At 49.7% G+C, this 16,436-nt stretch overlaps 1 protein-coding gene across 1 annotated transcript in view; it reads left to right on the top strand.

Annotated features, from left to right (window-relative positions):
* The first annotated feature begins 507 nt into the window (after nucleotides 1-507).
* Nucleotides 508-16,436, top strand: part of RAPGEF1 (Rap guanine nucleotide exchange factor 1) — a 140,765-nt gene continuing 124,836 nt past the window's right edge. The window contains 1 exon segment of the mRNA XM_036854496.1: nucleotides 508-678. Within this exon segment, the coding sequence (XP_036710391.1) occupies nucleotides 618-678 (61 nt within the window). The 5' untranslated portion in view covers nucleotides 508-617.

Below are 16,436 nucleotides of genomic sequence, written 5' to 3'. Positions count from 1 at the left end.
GAGTCTCGGGAGAGAGGGTCACGATAGCCTTTCAGCCAGCAGGGCAAGCTGAGTCCTGGTTGGGATCAGACTCGGGCTTTGAGCTGGAGACTCTGGTTCCACGGCAGAGGATGCTGAGTCTGGGGTGGTGTCCAACTCCAGGCCTTGGCGTGGAGGCTCCGCGCGGGCAGGGGACGCTGAGTCCCAGGTGCAGGCGGGGTTGGGGGGGCGGGTGGTTGTCGAGGGGGTGGGTCCCTCGCCCTGGCTTGGAGACTCCGGGCCGGCAGGGGGCGCTGAGCTCGCGGCGGCGCGGCAGCCGCCCGGCAGGTGGCGCTCTGGCCGCGGCCGAGGCCGGCGGGCGGGCGGCGGCGGCGGCGGCGCGGCGCTGCGGCCGGCTCGCGGGCCCGGGGAAGCGGCGGCGGCGGCGGCGACGGCGGGAGCGGAGGAGGCGGAGCGGCGGCGGCTGGCGGCGGGAGCGGCGGCGGCCCCGGGCGGGCTGGGGCGCCGCTGGCCGAGCGCACAGGCCGCGGCCCGCAGAGCCCGCCATGCCGGCGCGGGTCTGAGGCGCGGCGAGCCAGGGCCGAGGCGAGCGGCGGCCGCGCCGGCCTGTGGCCCCGCAGCGGCCCGGCGCGGGCCCGATGAGCGGCGGCCTCGGCCTCCGGCGCAGCCCGGAAATGTCCGGCAAGATCGAGAAAGCAGGTGAGGCGCGCGGCCGGCGCGGGGCGGCCCGTGCCCGGGGCGGGCGGGCGGCCGGGCTCCCGGGGGGGCGCGGGCCCGTCGCCGCGCCGGGAGCAGAAGTGAAAGCGCCGCCGGGCCTGCCGGGGCGCGTCTCGGGCGGGCGGCGGGCCGGGCCGCGCGGCGCTCCCTGGGGCGCACGGCCGGCGGGGGCCGGAGTGCGGGCGCAGGGCCCCGCGGCCGGGCCGGTCGGTGCCCGCCGCTCGGCCCGCGGCGTGAACTTTGAGACAACGGCGGCGACCGGGGACTGGGCAGGGACCGCGGCCGCGTGCCCGAGTGGCTCGGCGGCGGGCGGTTGTCTTTCAGGCAGTGAACAGAGCAGAGCCATAAAATGTGTCATTTCTGATGAGCCTCGAGTTTATATTTAACCAGAAGTATCCACTTCGGAGGCTTCAAAGGAAGTGGGCAGGATGTGTCTGGGCGTTTTCAGGGCGCGGGCGAGCTCTCCTCTGGTATCAAGCTGAGCCGTGGAAGCGGGGCTTGTGGGGAGCCGGTTGGGTTGGGGGTGGGTTGGAAGTCTTGATGCCAACCCCATCCCTTTGTGTGCTCCTGGAAATCCCGGAGCCTCGCCTTCCGGTTAGCTGGGTTTTGCCCGGACGGGGAATAGAGTCTCCAAAGATTCTACTCGGGCCGTGCACCTGGGGCCCAGGGCTTAATTAGCGACACCTTGCAGGGCGCATCCTTGAGTCGCAGGTGAGGGAAGCAGGCGGTCCTGGGCTCCCTAGCGGGGACATCACTGGTTGTCATAACCTGGTACCGTGTCATCAGCTTGGCAGCCAAGCTATGGAAGGTGGGAGCTTAGGGGAATGGATAGGGGGAAGGTTACACTGATTTTGGAAGTTGCTGGTTTCCCAGGTTGAACCAGGACACTTTTCGGAGAGGCGCCTCGGAAGTGGACCGAGCCGGCCGTGTAACTTGCAGGCTGTGGCTTGAGCACAGGAAGGAAATTTTCGTCGCCTTCTTTGAGGGTTTTCTGTGTATCCGGCTCTGTGCTGAGCACCTTAAACGTATGGCTTATTAAATCTTCGTAGATTCTCTGTGACAGAGAACGTGGTCCCGGTTTGACAGGCTTGGGGCTCAATGGCTTCTCGTAGGCCGCCCGGCCAGACGACAGCGGGCCGGGCCCTGATGCCCTGCTCTCTGAGTGGAAGCCTGGGTGCCTTCCTTGGGGGCAGGGCCCTTGGCTTCAGGTGCTGCTTCTTGAGTATTTCTGTCGCTGTTCTTCAGGGCCAGGGCCGTGTCCAGTGACCAGGAGTTTCCTCCCGGCTCACATGCCGTTCCAGAAATAACCTCTGGTTAATATATGCAGTGTTTCTCAGGATGCGTCGCATCTCTGAATGGTATTGATGAGAAACTTGGCTGGTTTATTTTCAGAATAGCATTAACAGGGTTTTGTCTAATTATAAGGATAATTGAAAAATTTGTCAATCACGGAAAGCCAAAAGAGCACAGTGAAAAGCACCTGCCACCCCACGGGCTGCTTTCCACAGCTCAGCCCTCTCAGAGGAGCTGCCACGTGCATCCTCTACTCCCTGGAGAAAGGAGGCCTGAGGCCAGTTCTTTTCGGCCCAGGTTATGCCTGGGCACCTCCATCGGCCAGGGGCTGTAGTAGATGCAGAATCCAGTGGTACCTGCCTTCGGAGAAGCTTGTCTGTGGGTGGGAGAGCTGGCCCCAGCATCACCCCTGGGCTGCCAGGCCTCGGGAACTGTGGGGCAGCAGGAGGCGGGGCCCGTGGGCACAGGTGAGGGGTGGCCTGTGCGCTGAGGGCATGGGGAAGGCTCTGGAGGAGGGCGAGGGTGCCCCATGTGGAGGTGGGGGAAGAGGCCAAGCAGGGGTTGTGGAAATCTCAGGAGGAAGATGCATGTGGTGGGAGGCGGCTGAGCTGAAAGTGCTGAGGTTGGCAAGACCAGAGATGGCACCTCACGTGGAGCTAGCGGGAGTTCTGTCCTTCTAGTGTAAGGTCTTCTGCTGTGATTCACACACAACTGTCGAGGAAGCCTGGGACACTCTGGAATGAGGGGTACACCTTCTCGGTGGTTTCTGCTGGTCATTGTGGGTGGCTTTCAACTTTGCATTTTGATGAGATTTCCCGTTCGGTTTCTAAATGGACCTACTGTGAAGTCACCCGCAAAGTGTTTCCTGAAGGAAGGGTCCTTAGGTGAAGTGGCGCCTCCTGTTAGCAGGTGAACAGTCTCTGGGAAATTACAGAGCCTGACACCCAGTCAGTGCTCATTGTTGTTAGGTTTTGCTGTTTTCTGTTGACTTGAGCAGAAGAGTTGCTTACATGTGTTCATAATCTCTTCTCTCTGATAATAGGACCAGTGCTTTCACTTCTCAGGGCTTAAGGGAACCAAGGTTTTTTGAGTGTAAAAGAAAACTTTGTGCATCCCTTACAGCCCCGAGACTCTTGCCCATCCTTCCCACCTGATACCTCTCGTGAGCTGCAGCCTCTTCAACCTCTGGGGGAGATCTTTTTGAATCTGTCTGTGCTGCTTTTCAACCTGTTTACTTACTGAGCAGTGCCTGCCTGGGCTGGGGGTGTCATACATACTGCCCTCCTAGGAGGGCCTACCCTTCTGTAGGCACCAGATTGGCTGTCTTCAGTTATCTGCTCTGGGCCCAGTGGGGGATGAAGACAGTCTGGGTTCCAGAGGGTGGCACAGGATCAGCTTGCTAGCTGGTTGGGCCAGTCCAGTTAGGCTTGGTGGAGAAGGGTTGAATTTGGAAGGCCAGGAAGAATGCTGGAGTGGAGGGGGAGGCTCCTTGGTGTCTTCCGGAGATAATGGGGAGGCGGGGAGTGAGTGGAGCCAGACAGAGTAGGGCACTCCCGGGGTGAGCTTTCGGGCAGGCCTGGCAAGGAGAAGAGGCGCTTCCCTGGGAACTAAGAGGGACTTGTTCTGGAGGACCCACGCTGGCGGGAGATGTGTGCAGTGCTGAGGCCACTTTGGGGGACCAGTGAACCTGGTTCTGGCGTGTACGCGTTACGGTGGGTCTCAGCGTGCTCATGCTTACTCCCAGCAAATGCACTAAGCGGAGGGAATTGAAGCCTTAATGCTTCTGGAGCTGAAACACCTCTCTGGCCTGGTGAGCAGAGGTGACAGACTGGTGGCTGTGGGCTGGATTCAGGCAATGGATGTGTTGTGTGTGGTCCATACATGTTCTTGGAGAAAAAGGAAAGAATTGATGGTCAGTATTTAACAATCAGGAAATGACTCACAAATCTCAGGTTTCTGGTTCTTTTGGAAAACGAGCAGCTCTAGTAACCCTGGGCGCTTGTTCCTACGAGGCCACTGTGGCGGGGACCTCCCACTCCTGCTGCCAGCCCCAGCGCTGATTCCTGCTTCCCACTTGGACTGTTGACGTTTGAGTTTGCACCCCTCTCCTTGCAGAAATCACTCGTGTTTGTTTGCTTTTTATCTGGACTTTGAAGTCTTTGCCCCATTCCTTCATGGATTTATTCTTTGATCCCCTTGCTTGGCACTGATCGAGCTCCTGTCCGGCGCTGTGCAAGGCTCTGGGGAGCCAGCGGTGAACTCGGCGAGCATCATGCCGCCACACAGGCCTTACCTCTCTGGCAGTGTGGGGAGCGCTGCGGGGGTTACAAGGGATCCCATCAGACTCACGGTGGGAACTGCCTCTGTGAGGGGCTGAGATTTCAGGTGAGCCGTTAGCTGGGTGCAGCAGGGCGGGTAGGGAAGAAGGTGGCCTCAGTTTCACCTGTTGTACTCATCAGAGAGTCTCAGGTGCTCATTCCTCAGTTCATTTATCAAATAGTTTATCCAGAACCTCCCAAAGGCCCAGAGTTTCTAGTGTTTGGGATACAAGAAAGATTTGTGCTTCCTGGGCCATACCATCCAACTGGGGCAGACAATAAAAGTAGATGTCATAAAGATATAAATTACGCAGGTTTTTCTATTTGTTTGTTTGTTTGGGGGGGGGGTCTTTCCCTGCTGTGTATTTCCAGCAGACCACTGGGAGTCTGTCTAGGAGTTTCATCAATTACCGAACCCCCTCTGGCCACTCTCTAGGCCCCCTGTGGCCTCGGGCTACTCCGAGGGGCTGCTGAAGTGGCAGCAGACTCAGCCAGTGCCCTGCCCAAGGACTGAATAAATACGGTGTCTCAGACTCAGGTGCTGTGTATTTCAAATGTGTGAAGATGCTTTCATTATAAATTAAAATGAAAAATTCACACTGTCTGCCGTCATAGTAACTTTTTGTCATTATGTATTTTCTCAGAACAGATGAAAAGTACAAGTGCAGTCTGTCACATGAGGCTGCACATTTTTGGCCTAGGAAAGAGTCCTTGTAGATCAGCGGTCACTGTATTTTGATCAATTTTAAACTCCTCTCAAATTTTACACTTCCTTTTTTTCCCCACAATTATCAATCTTTGCGCTCAAAATGTATCCAATCAATAAATACAACACTCTTATGGCACCTGCTAGTCATTCATTCCCTCACTCCTGTGGCACTTACTGCGACCCTCCACCCTCCTCATTGGCAAACACTGTGCCGCCTTGTGGTGGCCCGGAGCCAGCAGGAGCCTGGCCCTCCCGGGCTCTCGGTCCAGGGGTAACATCAAGATGGTCTTGAATATTTGTGCAGTTTCTATAGTTTCCGCCCGGAGTGCATTGACAGATGACCTCATTTCAGTTGATCCCTACAACAAGTCCTGAGGACTAGAGCAGGGCCAGTTATCCCCGTTTTACCCTGAGGGCAGTTCAGGCCCGGGAAGGTTGGTGATTTGCCCAGGGTCACAACCCTGGTGTGGTGCAGGGCAGCGGGGCGCCCACCTCTGCTCCGACTCCTCCAGCCCTTTTCCAGAGCACTGCTTAGAGCTTCCCACGTTGCTGGAGACACAGTAACTTTATCTTAATTATTGTTCATGTTTCTAAGTTTCTTTTCTGGTGTTACAAAAAAAAAAAAAAATCGCCGTTAAATTAGGGTAGGCCAAATGCAGTCTTTAGGCTGCATATGATACTAATATCACCGGCAGTACTGTACGGAGGTAAAAAATAGCACAGATGCAGAGGCTAAATACATCTTAAAAAATCAACCGCAGCAACCCCAGTGTTTCCTGGTCTCCTGAGCAGCTGTTGGCAGAGGTGGTTTGAATGGGATTCCTTGTAGCCAGCAGACCTGATAGGAGGCCTGTAAAGATGAGTCATGTATGAGTTTGCAGAAAAATCATCTCCCAAACCAGCCCGGATTGGAGAATGCCTTGAGCACAGGGCTGGGGCTTACCTCAGTCCAGCTGAATGTGTTCCCGTTGCCATAATAAGATGACGCGCTGGAAGGAGTAGCGGCCTGGCAGGCCGCTCCGCTACCGCACCCACACGGCCCCGACTGGGCGCCCGGCTGCCGGGACAGGTGTTCCTCTGACTTGTCATCCACCCTGCCCCAGAGGCTGTTTTATGATTTAAAAAGAAACAAACAAACAAAAAAACCAGTTTGTGAATTATTAAGGGATCTGTCATCTTAGGTTGTGGTCATTTGTTTTAGACCATTTGACCATGTACGCAATTGTGACCTTGGGAGATTCGTTCCCTTTTCTGGGTCTCATTTTCTCCATCAGTGCCAAGAAGCGGGGAGAGGGAGAATCTAAAATTAGTGCTTCCTTGTTTTGTTTTGTTTTAAAGCATCAGGCCTTTTATAACATATAGGAAAGCTCTTAGCCAACCATCAATGGGGAGCACTTTGGACACAGCAAGTCCTTACCACTCAGCTGTGGCCCCTGAGGCCCCTCCTTGGATCCTCCACCAGCACAGTGTGGAGACCCACTTCCTGGATGCGCTCAGCCTCCTCTTCCAAATCCGCCTTCCTTTAGGCTCTTCGTGCCTTCTCTTCCTCTAGCAGATAGTGAATTCCGTGCGAAGACCCCAGATAAACCCTTTGGATAGAACGATATTGTTTAGCTCTTTCAGAAACCAAAGCCCCAGTTTCCTTTCCTCAAGTTAAAAATCAACAAATACAGTTTTAAATAGACCGTTAGCCCCTCGAGGGAGTGTGCCTGTCTGGTCCACCACGGGGTTGCCACCACTGTACCTACAACGTAGTAGGTGCTCAGAAACTATTTACTAGTGAATTTAATTAATGTTGTCAAAGAATGAACTTAGGTTTCTGATTCCAAGTCTCAAAATCAACTTTAAATGGAGCTTCTTCTGGGTTTTGAATTGCCAACTGAGATGTTTCTTGGTGAGTTAGTAGGACTAATACTCTGATAAGGGTATGCAGTTGGTTGGGGTTCTGTGTTACCCATATACATTGATCAGTGTTCTGGTGTATTCTTCCGAAAATTGATGAGGGGGCTGAGATGAAATTCCCAGCACACTCTGGAGGGGGAGAGCTCTAGGGAGTGACGAGAGGCCGAGGCCCGTGCAGCCCGGACAGTCTGGAGCTCCCGTTTGTGGTGACTGTGCGTGGTTCTGGGGCTGCACAGGAGCGAAGTACTCTTAGGCAGCGCTCATTCGCGTCGAGCAGTTGTGATTTTGCCTTTCATTTACAAACCACAGCACATGCCAGCTCTGTTCTGCCTGCCAGTGTGACCAGCGCCATGATGGGAGGCCCTGTCTGTACTTGTTACTTTTTTCATTTGGCCTCTGAGCGTTATTTCGGACCAGCTCCCTGCACCATCAGCTCTCTGTTTATGGAGTGGTTGTACAGTACACGCTGTCTTCGAGGGGCTGGAGAGGCAGGCTGTTGGTGTTCTGTTGGCGCCCCCTTTCTTCTATATCAGGGGGTTTATGCAGAGTCTCTCTTGCCACTTCTTCCTCTTTGTGAGTGAAGATGCAGTGGAGAGACTTACCTAAATGCATTAGAAATCTGGCATCAGATGGTCACAACTCCTCTTTCTCCCCACTTCTTTTTCCAGGCTGTGGGGTGGAAGATAGACGATAGTTCTCTGAGCCTGTCCTGTCCTGCAGTCTGGACTGCGTCTTCCTAAAGTACTGTTACTATGTCATAACAGCTCAGACCCTTCGTTCCCATTGGTCCCTTAAAGATGCTCTTTCTCCTTGCTTTTCATTGGCTTGCTGGCTCCACACAGTCATTTTACTGCAAATTAAGTTTCAGGATCAGGAAACTCTACCCTGCTTTTACAGTGTAGACGAAATGGAGCTGTCAAACCCAGGATGGTGTGTGGTGCCTCCTGGGCCGGGCACAAAAGGGCGGAGTTCAGGCATTTGGTGTGGACTTGACTGGACGCACACTGTGCTGTTAAGGATGGGAGCAGCCCGTGGGCCCCCTGAGCAGAAGTGTGGTGCTTGTAGTCTGGAAGAAGGAAGGCGCGGACATGGAATGAGAAGACAGGACAGCGGAAGTTCAGTGGAATGAGATGGCACCGCATAGCCACTTAGTTGGCCCAAAACAAGCAAACAGAAAAACAAACAAAACCTCTGGCTTGCAAACAATGGTTGTATTTATTTGCTGGGTCTGGATGATCACGTGTGCCCTCTGTCCTTCAAGTGACTATGAATAAATAGACGGATGGTTGTGCATGGGTCATGGATTTGGCTGCTCTCAACCTCTCCTTTCAATGATAAATACAAATAAGAGTAGTAGCTAACATTCATTAAGCACTTACCACGTGCTGGTACCAGGCTCTGTTCTGTGTATTTTACACACATGGTCTCCTTCAATGCTCACAACAGGAGAAAGGTACTGTTACGTTCTCCTTCTACAGAGGACAAAACTCCGACACAGAGCTTTTCTTTTGTGCGTGGGATCCTGTGATCCAAAATAGCTGAGACTTGCCTATGGTTATACCAAGTTGGGGCCAAGACAGGACTAAAGCCCATTTGACTATGTCCCATTTATCCATATTTTCATTGGCTGTGACGACACTGGACATTGTTCTCTTGGCTTTTGTGACTTGGCTCAAAATGAGCGTCCACATTTCCAGGGACTTTTCCATCACTGAGGTGGCTGCTACACTGAAAGGGCCACCTGATAATGTTGGAGGGGATGCTTGAGATGACATTGGTCCCCTGGCTATCCTGCTCCAGCTCTCAGGGGGCCAGGAAGCCCTGCTTCTTGCTGGGTGACCTTGGGCAAATTGCTTAATCTTTCTGAGCCTCTGGTGCCTCTGTTGTAACCTGATGAGGGGGACAAACCCATCTCCAAGCCCTTTCTAATGCTGATTCTTTGTGAGTCTAGTCTGCAGTTTAAAGGGGAGTGTGTGTTAGGGCTGTTTTGTTGGTTTTTACTGACACTAGTGTTGCATGGCATGTAACTATTCATCATCATGATAAAACTTGCATGATCCTTTGTAGCTTTCAAAACACTATTATAGGCATCAGTTTTTTTGCTCTTGTTTTAGGTTTTGTTTGTCTGTTTGTTTTGTTATTAAAAGGTGTTAGAGTAACACAGCATTTTTCCCAGATGAGAAGGGTGACTGCTCACGATTGTTGAGTACTTCCTGTGTCCTTGGGAGTTTTACCTTTTTATTTTTTAATTTTTTTTAATTTATTTATTTGGCTGCAGCAGGATCTAGTTCCTGGACCAGGGATCAAACCTGGGCCCCCTGCATTGGGAGTGGGAGTCTTCTTCTTTTTTAAAGATTTATTTTATTGTTTATTTATTTATTTAATTTATTTTTGGCTGCATCGGGTCTTAGTTGCAGCACGCGGGCCCTTTGTTGCAGCACGCGGGCTTCTCTCTAGTTGTGGTGTGCGGGTTTTCTCTTCTCTAGTTGTGGCGCGTAGGCTCCAGGGCACGTGGGCTCCATAGTCTGTGGCACGCGGGCTCTCTAGTTGAGGCGGGCGAGCTCAGTAGTTGTGTCGCACATGGGCTTAGTTGCCCCGTGGCATGTGGGATCTTAGTTCCCTGACCAGGGATCGAACGCGCATCCCCTGCAGTGTAAGGCGGATTCTTTACCACTGGACCACCAGGGAAGTCTCTCAGAGCTTTACCTTCTGATACTTGTATGATTTAATTAGGTCTGTTGTTATAAAGAGAGAAATGGCAAGTATTGTGCCATCTGACAGCTGAAGAAAGGGAGGCAGGTGACAAGTTGAGTGAGAGGTAGAACTGGTTGGGGAACTTGGGTCTCCTTCACCCCTTGTCTTCCTGCCTTCGTGTGTGCTCCTCTGGTCCCACTGAGAGTCTGGATCTGGGGTCTGCTGCTCTTCTACCACAGAGCCACAGGGAGGCTGGCTGGAAGGCACTGTCATTGTCTTTGGTTGGAACCTGCTCTGGGATTCCCCTGGGGCTTCCCAGCCCCTCTGCAGGACTGTTAAGGTGGCTTCACATCTGCCTACAGATTTATGAAGCAGCTCCTGCTTTTTCCGTTATAGAGGTGGCTTTAAAAGTGCATTTGCTGAAAATATCACAAAGGCATCTACTTTGGATGTATACCAGTGGGAAGTAGCTCTTAGTCGACATAGCTCTATCCACCCACCTACACACTCACCCACCCATCCATCCACCCACACACCCATGCATACATGCACCCAACACCTCTTCATCCATACAGCATTGGCTGAATGCTCACCAAGTGTCCAGCAGCCCTCCAAGGCAGTGGGGGTACTGAGAAGTTTGGAGGCACCTGTGCCCTTAGGGAGTTGAGAATCTGGCCACCGCATGTGCTGTGTGCAGGAGACTTTTGATCTAGGCTTTCATACTTTTCTTAACACTCATCCATGTTAGAGGCAGCATGAGCCTGGGCTGGAGGTCAGGAGACCTGCTTCATGGCTCCTGGGTCTGCAGCAGTGGCCTGGATCAGTGTTCCTCTGAGCCCTCGGTCTCCGCATCTGTGAAGTGAGAGGGTGGCCTCATAGAGCAGCGATGGGGAGCTTCGACTGAGTCCTAAAGCTGTAGTTTCGGATCCCGGCTCTCCCTGGAACAGTGGAATCCTGGGCAAGTTGCTTTGCGTGTCTGAGCCTCAGTTCCTTATCTGTAAAATGGAAAAAAGTTATAACAGTGCCTACCTTATGGTGTTGAGAGAGGATTAAACGAGGTGATGTAAAATAAAGCATGTTAGCAGAGTCTTGACACAGTAAACATTAGCTTTTGTTCCTACCTCATGTCCCCTTCTGCTCTAAAATTACCGTTTCCTTTAAAATGGTCATATGGTAAGTGAAGTTCGGACCTCAGCACTCACAGAAGAAGGGGAGGTCTTTGGGTATTGAGGTATTTCCTTGCAGGGTGTCTGTCTGTCTGTCTGTCCGTCTCTCTCTCTCAAGCTGAATTCCAGGGAATAGGTTTTTAGAACTAAGTAATAAACCTCCAACGAGATAATTTATGGGAAGAGTTGATGGCATTTCATTTCAGCTGCACACGTGGTCCCAGCACGTGCAGTAGATGGAGGAAAAGTCCTGATTATATCCTTTTGTAAGTCTGTCTGAAAGGAACGGGCCTGTGCTCGTGGGCAGCGGCTTACCTCAGAGCCAGAGCAGGGCTGAGCAGGTCACCAGCAGGTAGGCGTTTGCTGCATCCCTAGAGACACCACCTCAGTTTCTCCTTGTAGGGGTGACTCTCAGGATTAACTAAACCATCTTTGTTCAACACTGAACGTGAAATTATCACAAGATGTTGCTTTTGTTTTGTGACAGCTAAAACACCACAAGCCATTCAAGGGCCTTGTGTACAGGTAACTTACAAATTGCATTGAACGTGGCAAGTGGGGTGGTTTCATACCCTACATTCCCCTTCCTTGATTAATTTTCACAGTGAAGATAAATGCAGAAATTCTAGTGTATTGTTCTGAGTCTTCCTTAACCTGTGCTCTCTTGGGCCTTTCTGATAAGAGAAAGTAAATGTGTGTAGTCTGCTTGCAGTTTTGTCAGTTCAACAAGCTCAAAGCACACAGCTATTTGCAGAGAGACCAAAGCCCAGTCAACCCTTTTCACTTGCTTCAGTCGCTTGGTCCTGGACCTCTCATTTAATTACCATAACCACACCAATTTGTGCTTCTGCCTCAGCTTGTCAAGAGTACCTTGCAAATACTAATTCTCTGAGGTCATCAGAAAACCAAAGGTGCAGATCAAAAGCATGCTTTCCTGCATGAGCTATCCTTGTTTTATTCTGTTTATGGGGAGCTGTCTATTACTTACCTTAAATGTACAAGATTGTAGAATGAAGTTTTTATATTTGACCAAGATAGGAATTGGACTAGGAACCTGGGCTCCGTTTCAGGCCTGTGTTGCAGGGAGGCCAAAGTACTGGTCCCAGCTTGGTAGTGAAATGCACCTACTACTGGGGAAGTTGTGTAGACTGAAATCATCTCGGGGAACATATGAAGTCACAGTCACCAGAAATGCTTGGAACTGTGGCATTTTTTGGATGATGGAGAGAGAACCAGCCTGAGTGTCTGGAGCCTTCCCTTCTGGCCTGGCACTGTCGCAGATGTGCTGTGTCCTCTGGGGCAGGCCACAGCCCCTCCCTGGACCTTGAACGGGAACGGTGATTCTTGAGCTTTTTAAGATCCTAAGTGCTGCTAAGGATCTGATAGAAGCCCTGTGGACCCCATCCCCAGGGAGAAAGATTATGTGTGGATGTGGTTCTACCAACACTAAATTCCTCCTACTGTGTGATAGATAGTAATTTACAAACACCCCAGGTCTTGGAAAGATCGAATGGAATCTAGGGTATCTGAATAATCAGGACTTAGTTTCTCCTAGTTCAGTCAGACCTGGGCTCAAGTGACAGTCAATATTTATACATTTCTGAAGTTTTGTAAGGATTCCATGAGATGATGCTTATAAGCTGCTTAGCGTAATGCCTATGTGGTTGAAAGGAGAACCCTTTCCCCTTCTGCATGAGAATGTCTTAAAATTGTACATGTAGTAAAATTGACCCTTTTTTGGGTGTACAGTTCTCTGAGTTTTAACTCATGTGTAGATTTGTGTAACCACTACCACAGTCAGGATTGAGAACAATTCCATCACCCCGCTTTTTGCTGTCCCTTTGTTGTCAAACCCTTCCTCCACCTCCGGCTCCTGGCAACCATTGATCTGTTTTCCATCCCTATAGTTTTGTCTTTTCCAGAATATCATATAGCATGTAACTTTTGGGAATTGGCTTCTTTTACTCAGCATACTGACTTTGAGATTCATGAAGTTACTGTTTTTATGAGTAGTTTATTGCTTTTTATAGCTGAGTAGTATTCCATTGTATGGATATAATCATCGTTTATCTGCATAGAATTTGACTTTGGTTAACTAGCTCTGTTTCCTAGAAACAAAGATGGCATTTGACCAACAAAAAATCAAACAACTCAATTTAAAAACTTGAGTAGACATCTCCAAAGATATGCAAATGGCCAATAAACACATGAAAAGATGCTCAACATCACTAACCATTAGTGATGTGCACATCAAAACCACAGTGAGATACCACCTCACACCCATTAGGATGTCTGCTTTCAAAAAATCAGACAGTAGCAAGTGTTGGCAAGGATGTGTAGAAATCGGAACCCTTGTGCATTGTTGGTGAGAATGTAAAATGGTGCAGCCATTATGGAAAACAGTGGCAGTTCCTCAAAAAATTAAAAATAGAATCACCATATGATTCAGCAGTTCTCCTTATATACCCAAAAGAAATGAAAGAAGGGACTCAAAAAGATATTTGTATATCCAGTTTCATAGCAGCATTAGTCACACAATAGCCAAAAGGTACCCATCATCAGATGATGGATAAACAACAATGTGGTATGTACACACAATGAAACATTATCCAGCCTTGAAAGGAAGGACATTCTGACACACATTTCAACATGGATGAACCTTGAGGACATTATGCTAAGTGGAAGAAGTCAGACACAAAAGGACAAATACCGTATGCTTCCACTTGTATGAGATACCTAAGAGTAATCGAATCATAGAGACAGAAAGTAAGTGGAATGGTGGTTGCCAGGGGCTGGGAGAAGGGAGAATGGGGAATTATTGTTTAACATTTAATTAATGTTTAAATTCAGTTTTACAGGGCAAAAAGAGTCCTGTGACCTCAGCAGTCCCCAACCTTTTTGGCACCAGGGACAGGTTTTGTGGAAGCCAGTTTTTCCACCGGGGTGGGGGGCAGGGATGGTTTGGGCGGTCACGTGAGTGACGGGGAGCGGCGGGTGAAGTTTTCTCTCCTGCCGCTCACCTCCTGCCCTGCTGTGACTGGATAGTAGCACAACAGCATGAATGTACTTATTACCACTGAACTGTGGTAACACTTAAAAATGGTTAAGGTGGTAAATTTTCTGTATATTTTACCACAGTTTGTTAAAAAAAAATACTGTGGATACCAATTATTTTTCAATATTTATTTGTGTAATAGTTATTTAATCTTAAATGTCTTATAATAAGTTATATTAAAAACATTTAAAAAGTGATGGCATAAGCCAAGTATATTCCTAGGGAGCAGTGCTTATGGTAAAAATGACCTCTGGTTTAATTAATTACATCTGGGCTGGGAGGACCTCTAGGTGAACGATAAACACTTGGTGGGACACAACACCCTGGGCTCCCTGAGTGCGGTGGCTCTCGTAACTGGGTGTGCTTCTTTTTTTTTTTTTTGCTGTGTTGGGTCTTCCTTGCTGCGCACGGACTTTCTCTAGTTGCAGTGGGCGGGGGCTACTCTTCACTGCGGTGCGTGGGCTTCTCATTTCGGTGGTGGTGGCTTCTCTTGTTGTGGAGCATGGGCTCTAGGCACGTGGGCTCAGTAGTTGTGGCTCGTGGGCTCTAGGCGCGCGGACTTCAGTAGTTGCGGCACACAGGCTTAGTTGCTCCGTGGCATGTGGGATCTTCCCGGACCAGGGCTCAAACCCTGCATTGGCAGGTGGACTCTTAGCCACTGTGCCACAAGGGAAGTCCTTGGGCGTGCTTCTTGAGAGAGCCTGTGAGATTATGAGACGTGGGCTCCTGTGGGGCGGGAAGCTTTTAATCCAGGGTGGATCCCCTCCCCACCGGATGTGGCACTTCTCAGCTGTGCTGGGCTCCTCGAGGACCCTGACAGAGGGAATTTGTCCAGTGCTGCCCTCTGGCAACCTTTGGTTCCCGTCGTTTATTCTTCTGAGTAGAATGTTGCCAGGAGTGGAAGAGAAGTCCAGGGACCTCAACGTCTAGTTGAGCCCCAGAGCCTGGGGGTGCTATAGCCTGGCGCACAGTGAGTGCTCAGTGCATGTCAGCTCTTAGTAAAGACCCTCACAAGCCTCTCAGTGGCTTCCTCTGAGACTGCCTGGGTACCATCGTCGGCACTTACTCTGGGTTGATGGCACAGATGGCATTCACTCTAGCGCTGTTCGGCAGGATTCCAGGCTACTGGCCACATTCATGAGAAGGTATCACTGACTTGGGGGAGGGGAAGAGAGAGGACGATCTATGGAAGCAAGATCAAGGCTTTTTCTGAGAGTTTTAAGGCCAGGAAACTCTGTTAGATGGAATGGTGCCTCCATTTGGGAGTTGTCGCCTCGAGATTGTCACAATTAGGTCTCTGGTCCCATGAGTATCATTAACACATCTCCGCGAATCTGCGATGATAGGCAGTCGCTGTGTTTTTTGATACTATGGCACCAACACATGTAAGACATTTTAGTGATATAGTAACACTTCTCAGGAAACAAAGAAAAATAAAATACATTAGCAGGGTTGATTATAAAACAACATATCCTGATTTTAAAAGTTAAACTGTGAAGAAGTATACATTTTAGAATCAAGGAAATACAACAGGAAGCATTGCTTCATTCTTTCAGCTGCTTTCTTGAGCAGCTGCTGCCTTTAGTTCGTGAAGGTAGATGCTGGGGACACAGTGATAAATGAGCCAGGCTGCTCTCGTGGAGCTCACTGTGCCTGTCCAGGTCTCCCCTCTAGGCCAGGTCTAGCCTTTGATTGAAGAGTCAGACTCTAGAGTTTTGCTTATAAATGTAGCTCTCATCTAGCCTCACAGTTAGGTGTCTGGACACCAGAGGAAAATTACTTTGAGGATCACTGGGCTCATGCAGACATGACAGATGGGGTAATGATCACACATCCCGGCTTACACCTGCTGTCCTGGCATAATTATTAATAGCGCCGTCCCTGTCACTCTCAGAAGTGTCCTGATTTGGATGGGAAAACACTGAGGGAGGAATCATTTACAACTACTGAGTTCCACACATTTGTGTTGGAGAGGGTCTTGCTTTTGCAGTGAGAGAACTATTTCAGAAATATGGCCTATTCCAAGGCGGGATCAGTCCCATAGAGTCCACAGGAGGGTCAGCTGAATTCGGTTTTCGTCCCCTTCTCCCTGTGGGCATCTGCCACTTCGTATGTTCCAATCACTCAACTCATGGAAGCATCAAAATCTGGGACAATTTGGTTTCTAAAAACAGTAAACGTGTACATAAAACAACCAGAGCATGTTTTCCTTATGAGAAAAATTAGATTAACCAGATCTTAAATTCATATTCTTTGGAATGGATGGAAAGGATCTTAGTGTTCGTGTCAAGAGAATTGGAAAAATAATTATATAATAATTACATAATTATATAATAATTATAAATATGTAGTATATAACATATAATAATATATATTATTACTTATATATAATATAATAATATATATAATTATATAGTAATTATATAGGAACAGTAATCTGGGTTAAGTTAGAGATTTTCTTTTCCCTGTTGTTATAGAAAGGAGGGTAGGGATTGAATTTTTATAAGAAGTTTTATTTTTATTCAAGTGATATAGTTGATGTTTAAAGAAAACAGCCAGAAAGGTAGGAAGCTTTGTGTTTATAACAGATTGGCAGCCTGCAG

The sequence above is a fragment of the Balaenoptera musculus genome, chromosome 6 (genome assembly GCF_009873245.2).
Source record: "Balaenoptera musculus isolate JJ_BM4_2016_0621 chromosome 6, mBalMus1.pri.v3, whole genome shotgun sequence".
Lineage (NCBI taxonomy): Eukaryota > Metazoa > Chordata > Mammalia > Artiodactyla > Balaenopteridae > Balaenoptera > Balaenoptera musculus.
Note: the sequence above shows the minus strand (reverse complement) of the source record. Positions and strands in the feature narration are given on the sequence as shown.